Source organism: Apiospora kogelbergensis, assembly GCF_038363985.1.
Source record: "Apiospora kogelbergensis strain CBS 113332 chromosome Unknown utg000001l_segment0_segment0, whole genome shotgun sequence".
Taxonomy (NCBI): Eukaryota; Fungi; Ascomycota; class Sordariomycetes; order Amphisphaeriales; family Apiosporaceae; genus Apiospora; species Apiospora kogelbergensis.
The window spans coordinates 7,877,753-7,891,187 of record NW_027117418.1 but is presented as its reverse complement, the minus strand read 5'-3'; the positions used below and the strand labels follow the sequence as shown (position 1 = coordinate 7,891,187).

Below are 13,435 nucleotides of genomic sequence, written 5' to 3'. Positions count from 1 at the left end.
TATTATGGAAACTGTTGGCAAAACCGATTACTCAGAAGTCCGGAGTCGCAAATTCTCTTGACGACACTCTACGATCATACGCGCGAGGTGGGTGAACTTGACACCCTACTCGTTCCACCCCATCTGTTGAGCTAACATTGTCTTGCTACTTCAGCGTGGAGACGGTATCTTTCTCGAACAACTCCATGAATTCGTGCTATTCATCTTGGTATTGACCAGTCGCCTGCCACGACCAGACACCATCGCTTTGGAAGAACCAGTCAGTCCACCGCCCTCCCGATCATATCCAATGGCTCAGAGATACTATCGAGGGTAGGCAGAAGACAGAGTCAAAGGACCTGCCTACCACACAGAGCAAGTAAGCCGTAACTGTCAGCAGCAAACACTTTCGACAAGCTTCATCGGTGAATGGAACAGGGGAGCGAATGCAAGAGGACCTCGCAGCGGCGATAAATCAATCGAGTTAAGGGAGAGAAGTAAGAATGACATCCTGGCTAGCCTGCTCGATGACCGACTACAGCATCAAACGACCAGCACTTCACCATACTTACCGCAAGCCCAGATAGCGATGGAGATATCGGCGGTATGTGGAGGAAGAATACCCTTATCTAATCGAGGGCCTTGCTAACAACTTTAACGGATGCATCAAGACCTACGAGACGGCATCTGGTATTCCCCTGTACTACATTTTGACGTAATAGAAGCTCTGCTTTGACTGCCTCACCATTGTCACCCTTACCCCTTTTCCATTCCAAAGCCAGCATCTTGCCATGCATCTAGGCACAGTGCTTGGTAAGAGTATAGTACAGGTGGTAGTTAGGAAGTTCACGACATTGTAACATCGGTGAGAAATATTATCCATTAAATCAACTCCAATACTGAATTATATAATCAATAACCAGACGATGGGCTCGGCCCGAACCTTGGTTCGACCATTCCTGCCGGTACTGGAAGGGCTTCCAGCTCCAATGCCCATGAAAAAGGGCGCCGTAATAAAGCGTGTCAAAAACACCGACGACTACTGCTCTAGTGGCTACGCACTAGATACTACAAACATCTGGCTTATGAAAAGGGGCATTCGGGAGAAGACGAAGCCGGCAGTTAAGCCCCGCTCTGGCTGTGGATAAGAGAGACTCGTGTACTACTACTCGCTATATGTAGGAGCGGCCGACGGAGTGGGCGAACTATACCTTAGATCGCCTCGCTTCGGCTGCGGGGCCGAGGTTGATTGAACACGGCTCCGCAGCAAATCGTGTCATTCGTCCGCAGCAGTTAACAGTATATCTGCTATCTGGGTATATAAGGACAGATCACGTCCTGCAACTACCGAGTAGGCAAAGGTAAAGATTCGTTCGACCCCAAAAGAAAGGCCTTGTCTTATTCCGTCCTACACACCGAACCCGTCGAGGGAAAGAGCTGCCAGAAGCAAAAGAATTGCCCAATATGGCAGCTGAAGACCTCCCCATCGTGTTATATCATTATGTCCATTCGCCGTATGCGAGACGGATCGTGTGGTATCTGAACCTTCGCAAGATACCCTACTCGCAATGCGTAAGCTAATACCAAACCCCTGATTACTCGCGAACCCCCAGCTGACTGCCATCACCCCAGCTCCAACCCCCGATCATGCCGCGCCCCGACGTCGCGCAGCTCGGCGTGGCGTACCGGCGCATTCCCCTGCTCGCCATCGGCCGGGACGTGTACCTGGACACGCGGCTGATCCTGCAGAAGCTCGAGGCCCTCTACCCCGCGAGCGCCGCGCACCCGTCCCTGTCGGCGGCGACGGCCGAGGGCCGGGCCCTCCACGGCGGCCTGCTGTCGGCCTGGACCAACGACGCCGGCGGCCTCTTCTGGAACGCCGTCTCGCTGATCCCCGCCGGCATGCCCGGCACCAACGACCCCGCCTTCCTCGCCGACCGCGCCGAGATGATGGGCCTGCCCCGCGACGGGCCCTCGCCCATCTCGGCCGAGGCGCGCGCGGGGCGGAGGCCCGACGCCCTCTGCGAGATCGCCGAGGCCATGGCGCTGCTCGAGTCGACGCTGCTCGACGGCGGTGAGAAGAGCTGGCTGCTGGGCACGGAGCGCCCCACGCTCGTCGACATCGAGGCCGTCTTCGTCTTCGCCTGGCTCGCGGCCATGCCGGGCGCGCTGCCCAAGGACACCATGGGCCCCGCGGCGTTCCCCAGGTTCTACGGCTGGATGGCGCGGTTCATCAAGACGGTCGAGGCCGCCGAGAAGGAGAACGGGGAGGCCGCGATGGTCAAGGGCGACGAGGCGGCGAGGATGGTCCTGGGCTCGGCGTTCGCCGAGCCGGAGGGGAGCGTGGACGCAAGCCACCCCGTCGTCGTGGCCGAGGGGCTCCAGAAGGGCGACCGGGTCAAGATGTGGCCTACGGACTCGGGCTCCGGCCACAAGGAGTCGGGCAAGCTGGTGAGCATGAGCCTCAAGGAGATCGTCGTCGAGGCGCAGGCGAAAGAAGGGCTTAGTGTCAGAATCCATGCGCCCAGGCATGGATACAAGGTGAAGAAGGATGTTGACACATCTTCCAACTTGTAAAGGCTGCAAGCGTGACGCGCAAACATCAAGTAGCTCAGCCATCGAAACAAAATAACTTTTAATATATACATGAAGAATGTGAATCGGGATTCATCCACACAAACGCCCTGGCCCTGGCCCTGTGAAACCAAGTCTGATGCTCACTCTCAACGTATTTGTCTTGTTGTACATGCCCCTTTTCGCCCCGAGAAATGGTGGTATGTTTTTACCCACCTAGTAGTAAGCTCTGTGTCTTCACGTCCAGATTAACGACATCGTGTCACGTGCATCGAAAGGGGATGTTATGTGAGAATGTTTTGAGCAGTTAGACCTGCTCTTGAGGAGCAAAAATCGTGCGCTACTTGTTCTTACAAGACCTGACGACGAATATCCGAGGATATGGCTCAGACGATGGCTGTTGACATTCATACCTTCTACTCTGATCGGTGTCCAGATGATTGATCGTCATGAGTTTTTGAGTTCTACGACCCCTTGCGTAACGGTCAAAGCCCATTGCTGGTTGTGGGCTTTGTTATACGACACTAGAGCACCTTGAATACAGTTTATCGTCTTCTTTGCGACTGAAAAGGGACGCTCATAATTTTATTCCGGGTGATTTACAAGTCACAAAGGAAACAATCTCGCCTAGTCCAACAGATGGAATAGAAAGGGGAAGTGCAGGTAACAGGTCCTAACAAAAGAGTGTAGTCCGGAGGCGCAAACAACTCAGCTTCATTCCATCACGCGCGAAATCGCGTTAAGTAGCAGAGCAATAAATACATGAGGAAGTGTATAGCTCAAAACCGAGAACAAAAGCCTCGACAACCAAAGTACTCTGCGAAGAAACACGTGCAAAACAGAGTATCATTATTGAGATAACGGACTAGGTCGTATTAAGGTGCATGGATAGATGCCGTTCTAGAATACGGAATAATCAATCATTACAACAAGCAGCAAACGGCAGATGGTAGATGGCAGGCGGGAGTAGGCCGAGATCCTGATCAAAGCGGCCCGGGGCGTGAAGAGCAGGGGATTTCGGCCGATACACCGTAGGGTTCTTTCGCCGGGGTCGAGAGTCAGTCAGTCAGTTTAGGTAATAATGTAACAAGAGCACCCGGCATCATTGCATCTTCAGCCTCATCCAGATCCTCCGCACACAGCATCTAATCGTGACTCGCGACATGCCCAAGCTAGCCGATGCGTTGGGTGAAATATACTTAGTAATACACCAAAGGTGCTCTCAGCTTTTGTCAGACCTCATAACTTATCTCCGTCGATAGTCGTTGGAAGGAGCACGAGGCCACTTTTTGCTGGACTCGAATTCAAACTAGCGCATGTAGTTGACAAGGATCCAGCAGCTTATGTCGTATGACGCCCATGACGCTCATGTCGCCCGCTCATGTTTGTTGCGTGCGATGCTGCAGTCTAACCTTGGGTCCCCCGTACCTTATGTCGATGCGAGGTCAAACTGCTTGGGACCGCCATCGAACTGTCGAGGCATGCCATGCACCGCTGGAAAGCGTATTGGTGTTATCTCGGAGCCATTGGCCAGTTGCATGCTTAGAAATCGCAATCCTTCAGACACAAGCCAGGCACGCGTCGCCAGAATACAGTCGGAAGCGTGCAGCCGTCAAAACACGCTTCGGGTTGGTGATTGGGCGGGGCAGTAGGACTATGCATCCCATGCGTCATAATTGCTGGCAGCCACAGACGGCCGACCCTTGCTAAAACATAATAACATGGGATGGATTGGGCATGGCATGAGATAGCGCATACACCAACTGGAACCGTTGAGTTTCCTCTCCATCTCTCAACTTACTCTCAGCTTGCCAAGTATCTGCACCTGAGATCTTGGAGATCTTTGGAGATCTTGAAAGAAAGCCTCGGCTGGAGAGGCTGGGCCAAGGACGGAGAACTAGTTGTCGAAGAACGGGGATCCGGGAGACTAGGCAGTGATCAGCACAGCAGTTTCAAAGGGCAAGAATTAGAAATCAGATTCGTCAGACAAAGCCGCGATTCTGGCAACGGAGAAGGGAGACACAGTCCACGCTAGCGGACGAACACTGGGCGAGTGACTTCGGAGGCAGGGATCACAAAGAATGACGTAACTCTGGCGATATTGATCCCGACCTCCCTAGCATGGAAATTTTCTGGCTCTGCCCCGACTGGCTCGCCTGATTGGCCATCACGGCCTACGCGAGCGGGTTTCCCTAAGAAAGGCTCCCAAGTGCAAGGGAGACGCTAGGAGAACCGTATTGACCATAATTGATTGAATCTCCTCCGAAAGGAGTCCAGCATTGCATGCCACATGCGTGCGTCATTACGGAATAACGGCCGACGAGGCATGAACGGAGCAGCGACAGCCAGCATAGAACCTTGGCATTCTGTGAAGGTGAAACTGTAGTAGAGATGGAAAGAAACGAATGAACCGTTCGGCATGGGGTGGGCATCGTGCGTGTGTCTTTCGGTGTGCCAACTTGTGGTTGTGTCTCCGTTTTGGCTTGCTTTGGTTACAGACAGCCAGACACAGACTTTCAACAGTGGATTACCTCCTTGGTTGCGGCCCATCGAACCGACATGGTTTCTGCCAAGCCAAATCCTGCGTCCGTCCAGGAAGTCGCCCGCCGTTACGTTACCCTCTATTTGTCAGACACGGAATGCTGAGGGAAAAGGCTGAAAAGGCAAGTCAGACAGATGTCCAGGCCTGGGCGATGGGGAAGAGAAGGGGGAAAAAGAGGTAAAGAAACGCTGGCGGGGAGTGGGCTTGTCTGCTGGGCTTGGCGGTGATCTCATTTGCGGCCCCAAAAGCGGATGGTGATTACGAAGTTGAACGTTCATGTTCACAATTAACCTGGCACGTCTTTCCGTTCTGTCGCATTCCTTCTGGAAAGCCAAAGCCAGACTACTCCTTTCTGTTGGTTGGCAGCGTTGCACACATACAACATCAATATCAACATGAATACGTATATCTGGCTGTCCAAGGCCGAGTGAAACTGCCGCAGATGGTGTCGGGCTGCTTCTAGACTGCCGGTCCTTTAGCGGAGTCTGTGGCCTGTAGGAACCCGCCGCGTCGGTTCATGATGGCCCTCCCTGCAAGAATCAGGTTGAGTCGACTCTGGATCACTCCCCGTGGAGAGAGTTCAAAGTTCAGCATCAAAATGGTCTGCATATTCTCAGTAATCAATACGAGTACTCCGTATGCATTTACAGGAGGTTTTATCCCGGTGTAAACTGCCTGTTACAGTACAACTAGTAGACGTAAACTCGCAAGCTTGTTCAGTGGTCCGCTCCACTGTACGTAGTGGCCTGTTTCGGGCACAGTCTTGTGTCGTTGTCTATCACGATTCTCGCATCAAGATGGTATAGATGTATCTGGTCAACGCAATGCCGACGACACGACTTGGTCATTATCTGCAGAGACATCTCCAGGTCAAAGGAGCTACTGGCTAGATAGATCGAACTAGGGTCAAGAGAGAGATAGGCGACAGCCCTCCGTCGTGTCCCCTTTCCGCACCGGAAGCCGTGGCATGCAAAGCCGGCCGCAAGTGGATGTAATGGTGGCAGGTGGTGGTGGGTAGGTTGTCTACGGTTTCGATTCGACAGCGACCACAATATTACATACCAGTATAGTATTTTCAGGTAGACCGCCCGCCCGTTTATGGCAAGTGTTTAGGTGCTTCACCCGGCTCGACTGGGCGGGCTTACTTGGAAACTGGCCATGTTAGACGGTGGCAGCAGGCCAGCAAGCAGCAAGGAAGGGTGGGAAGGAAAAAAAAAAAAAAAAGGAAGGAAAACAGAGAGAAAAGAGATTGGGCGGCCCAATGGCGGATCACGATCGCGTGGACTCTCTCGCACTGTCTCGGTACTTGATCACGTCTTTGATCCTGGCCTGGTCTGAACACGCGCCAATCAAAACGGGGCCCGCCTTGGCCACCATTTGGCTCCAAGCAGCTTTCGGGGGCTTTTACGTCTGCTGTGCCTACCTTTTTCCCAAAATTCACCCCTTATGTCACTTCTTCTCTCATGACCTCATCGCCAGCCAACTTGGACCTTCGCTTCACGAACTACTAACCACCCAACCCGTACCGTACCGCGAAAAAAAAGGGGAACTGCAGCAGCAACAGCAGCAGCATCCCATCATCGCCCAATTCCATTACAATACTTGCTCGGTCGCCCAATCGAGGCCCAACAAGCCTGAGGGAAGCCAGAAAGGGACGAAAAAAGCATCAGAAGCAGCATCGGCAGCGGCAGAAGAAGCAGAAGAGCAGTAGCCGCCGTTTTAAATCGTGTCCGTCCAATTTGATTGAAGCAAGAAGGAAATTCCGCCACTGCGGGAACTTCCCTGGGCCGTTCTTGTCTTGTCCTGTCCTGTCTTGTCTTGTTGCGTGTAACCCCCCGAGTCTAGAGGTGGTTTGCCCTTTCGCAGACTGCCTCCCAAGTGCGCTGCCAATTGCCCGCTGGCCTGTCTTGTTACATCATACTCCTTCTCCCGAGTCACCAAAAACACATACAACCACCACCCAGTCCGCTCCATAAGACCACTCCGTCATCATGGCTGCTACTGAGACGAAAACGTCAGAGAAAACATCGCCAGGTGAGTTTACGTTATACTCTGTCGCGCGCACATTTACCTCGTTGCCTGCATGTACCCCAATGCCTGCCCATCCTGCCGCAGCAGTAGTCTACCCTATAGTCACGTCGTCGCCCATCATCGTCATTGGATCGTCCTCCGCCCTACCTTTTAAGCACATCACCACTATTGACATCATCGCTAACTCACCTACTCTTTCGTCGCTGCAGTTACCAACGGCGACAAGAAGGCAAGCGACGCTGCTGCAAAGCCCGATCCTGCCAATGCTGAACCCGGCCAACCACTTGCACCACCACCCAAGCCCAGCGAGACAGGCGATAGCTACTTCAACAGCAACCTGAGCCTCGAGCCGAACCCATTTGAGCAATCTTTTAGCAACGGGGGAACTGTGGAAACGCCAGGAGGAACAAAGCTACCCAGCGTGGCTGCCTTGACGTCTCCCTCTTCGCTATTACCGGGAGGTACAGGAGGAACACCGTTTAACTGGGGTGGAGGTTCTCTTAGGACGGGACCCCTCAGTCCGGCGATGCTCTCCGGACCGACTGGAGATTACTTTGGCGATACCTCTCATACTTTGCGTGGTGGTTTCACGCCCAATGAAAGTTCTTTGCGCACCGGTCTAACACCCGGCGGAAGCGGTTCTATGTTCCCTGCCCCGAGTCCCAACTCCCAAGCCCTATATGCCCAGTTGGCCAGTGGAGGTGCGACCCCGAACACTTTGGATTTCCATCGTACTGCTATGAACGCAGCGGCAGCAAAGGCCCGCGAACAAAGCCAAGTTCCTGTAACTTCCGCTCCCCAAGAAATGAGCAACGGCGTGACTGTCAAGTCGGAAGCCAAAGCTGCTTTTGACCCCCACGACAACGACGCCGCCAACGGTCTTTTCATGCTTGCCCAAGGAGCTCAACAACGAGACGCTGCCCCAACAACCAACCAGCCGCAGCCCCAGCAGCAGCCCCAGCAACAACCACAGCAGCAGCAGCAACAGCAATACCCCGTCGGAGGTACACAGCCAAGCCACGCTCACCCAGCACCTGCAAACTCAGCCAGTACATCCCCACAAATGAATGGTAACGGCAAGTTGTCTTCGGCTCGTGGTGTGAGTGAGGCAGCAAGTGGCGCGTCGGACGAGATGGAACCCCCTCGACCTGCGGCGCGAGGCAAAGGCAAGCGAGGCTCCAACGGTTCGGCTGCTGCGATTAACGGCAGACGGAAGGCTGAAGAGGCGCCCGCAAAGCAACCTGCTAGTAAGAAGGCCAAGACTGCCCCATCTCCTGAAATGGATGATGACCACTCTTCCGATGATGGCGGCGATGATGACGATATGGATGGACACGACGCCGATGGCAAGCCCAAGTCTAAGATGACCGATGAGGAGAAGCGAAAGAACTTCCTCGAGAGGAATCGGTATGTATCCCCGCCCCTCCGTATTGCAGCCGATGCATACTAACTTGCACTCCAGTGTTGCTGCTCTTAAGTGTCGCCAGCGAAAGAAGCAGTGGCTTGCCAACCTCCAGAACAAGGTTGAGATGTTCAGCAGCGAGAACGACGCTTTGACAGCCCAGATCTCGCAATTACGCGAAGAGGTTGTGAACCTCAAGACGCTTCTTTTGGCACACAAGGACTGTCCTGTCACTCAGCAACAAGGCCTGCACGGCGCGTTTATGCAGCAAGCGATGGAGTCCTACAATCCTCAGATGAACCCCTACGGCATGGCGGCACCCATCCCTAACCAACCAGTCATGGCGGGTCAAGGAGTGCAAAGACGTTTTTCATAGGAGGAAGACGTTGCCTCAATTCATTCAGGACTCTGATGGACTCCTGAACAAGGACACAAAAACGGAAAGCCTGATCCGTGACATGAGCCAAGATCAGGATATGGGCTAGAGAGTCATTCTTGGTATGGCTTCTCAAGGCAGGGCTGGCCTGGGTTAGTTGTTCAAGAGCCACCGTGGCCTGCTACTGACCACGGGGACATTAATGGGTATGACCTTTTGAACGGTCCGGGGGTGCTTGACCCTCGGGCTTGTAACAACATTCTTGAATTAACGAGAATGACTGGGAAGGCGTTTGGGTTGGAAGGCTGTATAGTAACAAAAAACAGCCGGAGGGTGGCATCATGTGGGACAGTACCGGCTTCCTCGGGATAGCCAAGTGCCATGGTTCCTCTGCGATTCATTGGCAGACATGGCATATACATCAAAAGTGGTGTTTCGGAGTTGAGGATTTGTTTGTATTTGCTTTGATAGGCGTTGATAGGGGACGAAGCGCTGTGGAGTTGCGGGGTGTGCGCCTACTGCGCCGCCGGCTCGCTTGAGACTTTATACTACAAACACGCCGTTTTAGTTGATATAGCTGAGATACGATGAGCAGCAGTGCTATAAGGATAGGCAACAATAAATATAAGATGTTAAGAACTTTCCCCCTCTTGATGCTGAAGTCAATGCCCATGATGACTTGATATCAGCTCTGGCCATCTGTGTGATCGTTCTTCCTAGCTAGATACATAGTGGAATCCCAGACCGCTCCCAACTCGCATTGAGCCCGTTGTCATAAAAGCATTAGAAAAGGCAACAAACCTATTGCATTCTTGAAGCATCGTGAGGTGGGGCAAGTAATGAGGGTAGATTGATGCCGCGTGGCCCGTGCACCTCTTTTCGGGGGAGGTTGCAAGTTCTCCAAAGTAAACATTGGAAAGACGCCTCGCAGCCTCACCTGTCAATTCGCGCCTCAACCACCACCAGTCCCACCCTGTAACGACCCGGACGAGCAAATAGCAACATTAATACCAATGCACGACGACATCCATGCCTTTGAATCAATCGACTGAGATACATCTCCGACATTTCGCCTAATTGACGACGCGACTTCTTCCTTTTTTAACGCGCGCGCCACAGCCACACGTACATTACCACTACCGAGGGGGGTCATTGCATAGCGAGGGATCGCGACTTGGAGAGCTGCACTACATACTATCCACGACGATAGACCGACAAACGCCGCCGACGACACCGACGTCGCAGCCGCCAGTGACGCGACTGAATTCGATTCTCATGTTATTTCTTGAATTGAGCGACCATTATCTTTATCCATGACGACGCTTGTGCAGACACGGCAGCCGCTACAAGTACTTAGCATGAGCAATCAGCCGGGCAAGCGACGCCGCAGCTCGCGCCTTACCTGTATGTCGCGTCTTTTTTCCTTTCGCTGGGCTCAGAGCAGGAAACGCAGGCCTGGAAGGGGTGGAATAGGTTATTGGTGGTGGGGGGACACCTGCTGGTAGAATTATGCTGACTTGACCGTTCTTCTTTCTTTCGCAGCATACGACGAGCAAGATGGCGACTTTCTTTTTACGCGGGGGACGAAGAAGGTGAAAACAGCGCATCCGGAACCGATCCCTGAGGACGAGATAGCATCAATACCGGCTCCGGCGCCGAAGAAGGCCGGGCGGCCAAGGAAGACCAAGGCCTCCGTGGCCTCCGTGGCACCCGTGGTGGAAGAATCGCCGCAACCTGCCCCGCCGCCCAGGCGAGTATCCACGCGAAGGTCGAGCCAGCAAGCAGTCCACATAGAGGAGCCCGTGGCAGCTCCGGTCAAAGCTGCGCCAAAGACGACGCGATCATCGCGGAGCACGAGGGGGCGGCCGCCGCGGTCCCCAACGCCAGAGAAGCCGGTGGAGGAGGAACCTAGGCCGAAACCTACTAGGAATGGGGTGACTAAGAAGACGACAAAGGCGCGTGAAAAGCCGCCGCCACTTCCACCTACACCGCCACCAGCAGCGGCAACGCCAGTGCAGTCGACAGCAACGCCGATGGAAGTTGACGGGGCAGCGGATAGCAGGAATGGCTCGCGATCTAAGACGTCCGACACCAAGAAAATTGCCCTGCCCTTTAGCGACACGCCCGTCATCAACCGCAACAAGGACATGCGAAGGAAAACGGGCGCGCGGCGCAGCAGTCTGGGCATGCGTGGACGGAGAGCGAGCTCTCTAATCGACAGCGGGCACAGCGCCATACCGCATCGCGAGGTGCCCCCGAGCGAGTTCTACAAGCATATTGAGGCCGAGGGGCTTAGCGAGCCGCGGCGCATGAAGCAGCTGTTGACCTGGTGCGGAGAGCGCGCTCTCAGCAGCAAGCCGCCGTTGGGAAACCCGAATTCTAACGCCATTCTGGGTGCCCGGGCGATACAGGACCAGCTCCTTAAGGATTTTGGGTCAAAGTCGGAGTTCTCGGACTGGTTCACAAGGGAGGACGCCCCGCGGCCGCCTGCGATAGAGAAGCCCAATCCCAGGAATACCGAGCACGAGGAGAAAATTGCGGAGCTGGAAGAAAGGATAAAACGGTAAGTGAAGGTCCCGAATCACCGCAAGTCATAAAATTTGGTCCTAACACGAACGACAGATTAAAAGCGGAAAAGAAGACGTGGCAATCTCTAAAACAGGCTCCCGCGGAATTACCACCCCTTTTCCCACCGTCAGAAGAGCAGCAGCCGGCGCCAGACCCATCTCTGCTCGATGCGGATGAAGCACATATCCTGACTTCCTTGATGGACACGACGACCAACTTTGCGAACCTGAGGATCCAGACGCAATCGCGGGTGCAGGCGCTCCAGGCCTCGTTGGAGTTCAAGGTGGACCACCTGGGCGACAGCATCCACAAGGTCGAGCAGCGGGTCAGCACGGCCGGGCGCGAGGCCGACCGGATCCTGGCGCTCAGCGCCGCGCGGCTGAGGGAGCGCGAGCTCAGGGAGAAGACGGCCGCCGGCACCAAGGAAATGCCCGTCATGGAAGTGCTGCGGAGTCTCGGCAGGATATTACCGGAAGCCGACGACGATGGTAGTTGATCGATGGGATGCTGATGCTGCTACCCATATGGGCATACCTACGACAGGCATACCGAACCCTCGGGCTCGGTCGAGCTGTTTAGCTTGACTGGGTGGGCAGGCAGGCAGCAAAATAGAAAGAGAAGAAAGCATTTTCACCCTCTTACACCCAGACATTGGACTTGGCGTCGTTTTTTTTGTTTTCTTGTTTCTTTGGGAGGTGGCGAAACTTGCTGCATGCAAACGTTTATTTGACTTGGAAGATACCACTTTTTTTCAACCCGAACTTGAAGGACAGGCTTGATAGGCGGGAATGAGGCGAGGGGAGAAGGAGAAGATGACGAAGCAGGGGGGAAGAGAGAGGAAGAAAGAAAGACGCACACGCGGGCACACACACGCACAAAGAGCCTACCTACTGACTGCCCTTGCTCATTTTGATGTCAAGAGGGAGTAATAGGGAGATGGTAGTAAATCAGGCGGCGGCGGCGGTGGTGCTGTCGTTGTGGTTGATGCTGTCCATCTTGTCACGTTTGTGGACCTGTATATGAGATAATGACCGAAATGAGAATGGGAGCCCCGATTACATTCTAACCTCCTTCTTGAGAAGAGGCTCTGTGGCCCTCTGCTTTACCTACCACATCCACGAGCCACGACGCTTGCCTCTCTGCTCTCCCGAATCACGCGATGAAGGAGGCCGGCAGTCTGCTCAAGTATGCCACGTCTCTTTCTCTCTCGAGAGAGCCTGTCTAAGCAAGGCTAAATAAACCCAATTGAAGAATTGACCACGGTCATTCGTCCTTCGACGCACCCCTTACTTGTACCATTGCACAACCCGTCAAAACCTGAACTGACCCTTCATGCCCGGCCAGAGATGTAACTCCCTTATACCAATACCCTGTCAACATTGCACTGCACCGCCATAGAAAATCCTCAGGCGCCTGGACAGGTCCAAGCCGGCGGCTCGCAGCTAAGGACGCATCTAGGAGCTGTATGAAAAACAATGGAGCAGTCAAACTGAATATTTCAGTAGAAGAAGTCACCTATTCAATTCTAGCTACTCTCGCATGTTACGTCACTCGGAAAAGGTCGATGCTGTAATACGGTGGCTCGTGGCGTTGAACGAGGATGTGGTGGACATCAACGTGCATGGGAAACGCAGACATACAAGTCACAAGTTGCTCAGGACATGTGCCTGCAATAGATTAATAATATTATTAGGACAGTCAGAGGTCAACCAAATCCAACTTACGCAAGAAAGACATCACGATGCAGCATCAGAGGCAGTTGTGAGGTTTCAAGGGCGTGTATTAAAGATCGACTAAAACGATACAAGGGCACCACCATACAATGAAATACTGATCAACCGAGCACAAGCCAAAAACCACCATTATCACCACCAGCGTTGAAGTAGGTTCCTAGGAGTACACCTCACTCACTGCTCATCCTAGGCGAGGATCACCTGTCCGAAAATCAACAACGCCACAACCT

General features: G+C 53.8%; 3 protein-coding genes across 3 annotated transcripts; all 3 read left to right on the top strand.

Moving 5' to 3' along the window:
• Positions 1-1,443: 1,443 nt before the first annotated feature.
• PG998_002546 (Glutathione s-transferase) lies at positions 1,444-2,556 on the top strand (the record flags this gene model as incomplete). Its single annotated transcript, XM_066869364.1, has 2 exons — positions 1,444-1,551; positions 1,612-2,556. 2 exons carry the CDS (start codon positions 1,444-1,446, stop codon positions 2,554-2,556), a joined length of 1,053 nt encoding a protein of 350 aa, XP_066737779.1.
• A 4,530-nt stretch (positions 2,557-7,086) lies between these two features.
• PG998_002545 (uncharacterized protein) lies at positions 7,087-8,904 on the top strand (the record flags this gene model as incomplete). The annotated part of the gene is made up of 3 exons (XM_066869363.1): positions 7,087-7,129; positions 7,336-8,533; positions 8,589-8,904. The coding sequence occupies 3 exons, from the start codon at positions 7,087-7,089 to the stop codon at positions 8,902-8,904; spliced, it is 1,557 nt and encodes a 518-aa protein (XP_066737778.1).
• Positions 8,905-10,138: 1,234 nt separating this feature from the next.
• On the top strand, positions 10,139-11,968 carry PG998_002544 (Kinetochore protein mis13; the record flags this gene model as incomplete). The annotated part of the gene is made up of 3 exons (XM_066869362.1): positions 10,139-10,308; positions 10,447-11,467; positions 11,527-11,968. The coding sequence occupies exons 1-3, from the start codon at positions 10,218-10,220 to the stop codon at positions 11,966-11,968; spliced, it is 1,554 nt and encodes a 517-aa protein (XP_066737777.1). The 5' UTR covers positions 10,139-10,217.
• Positions 11,969-13,435: the final 1,467 nt, after the last annotated feature.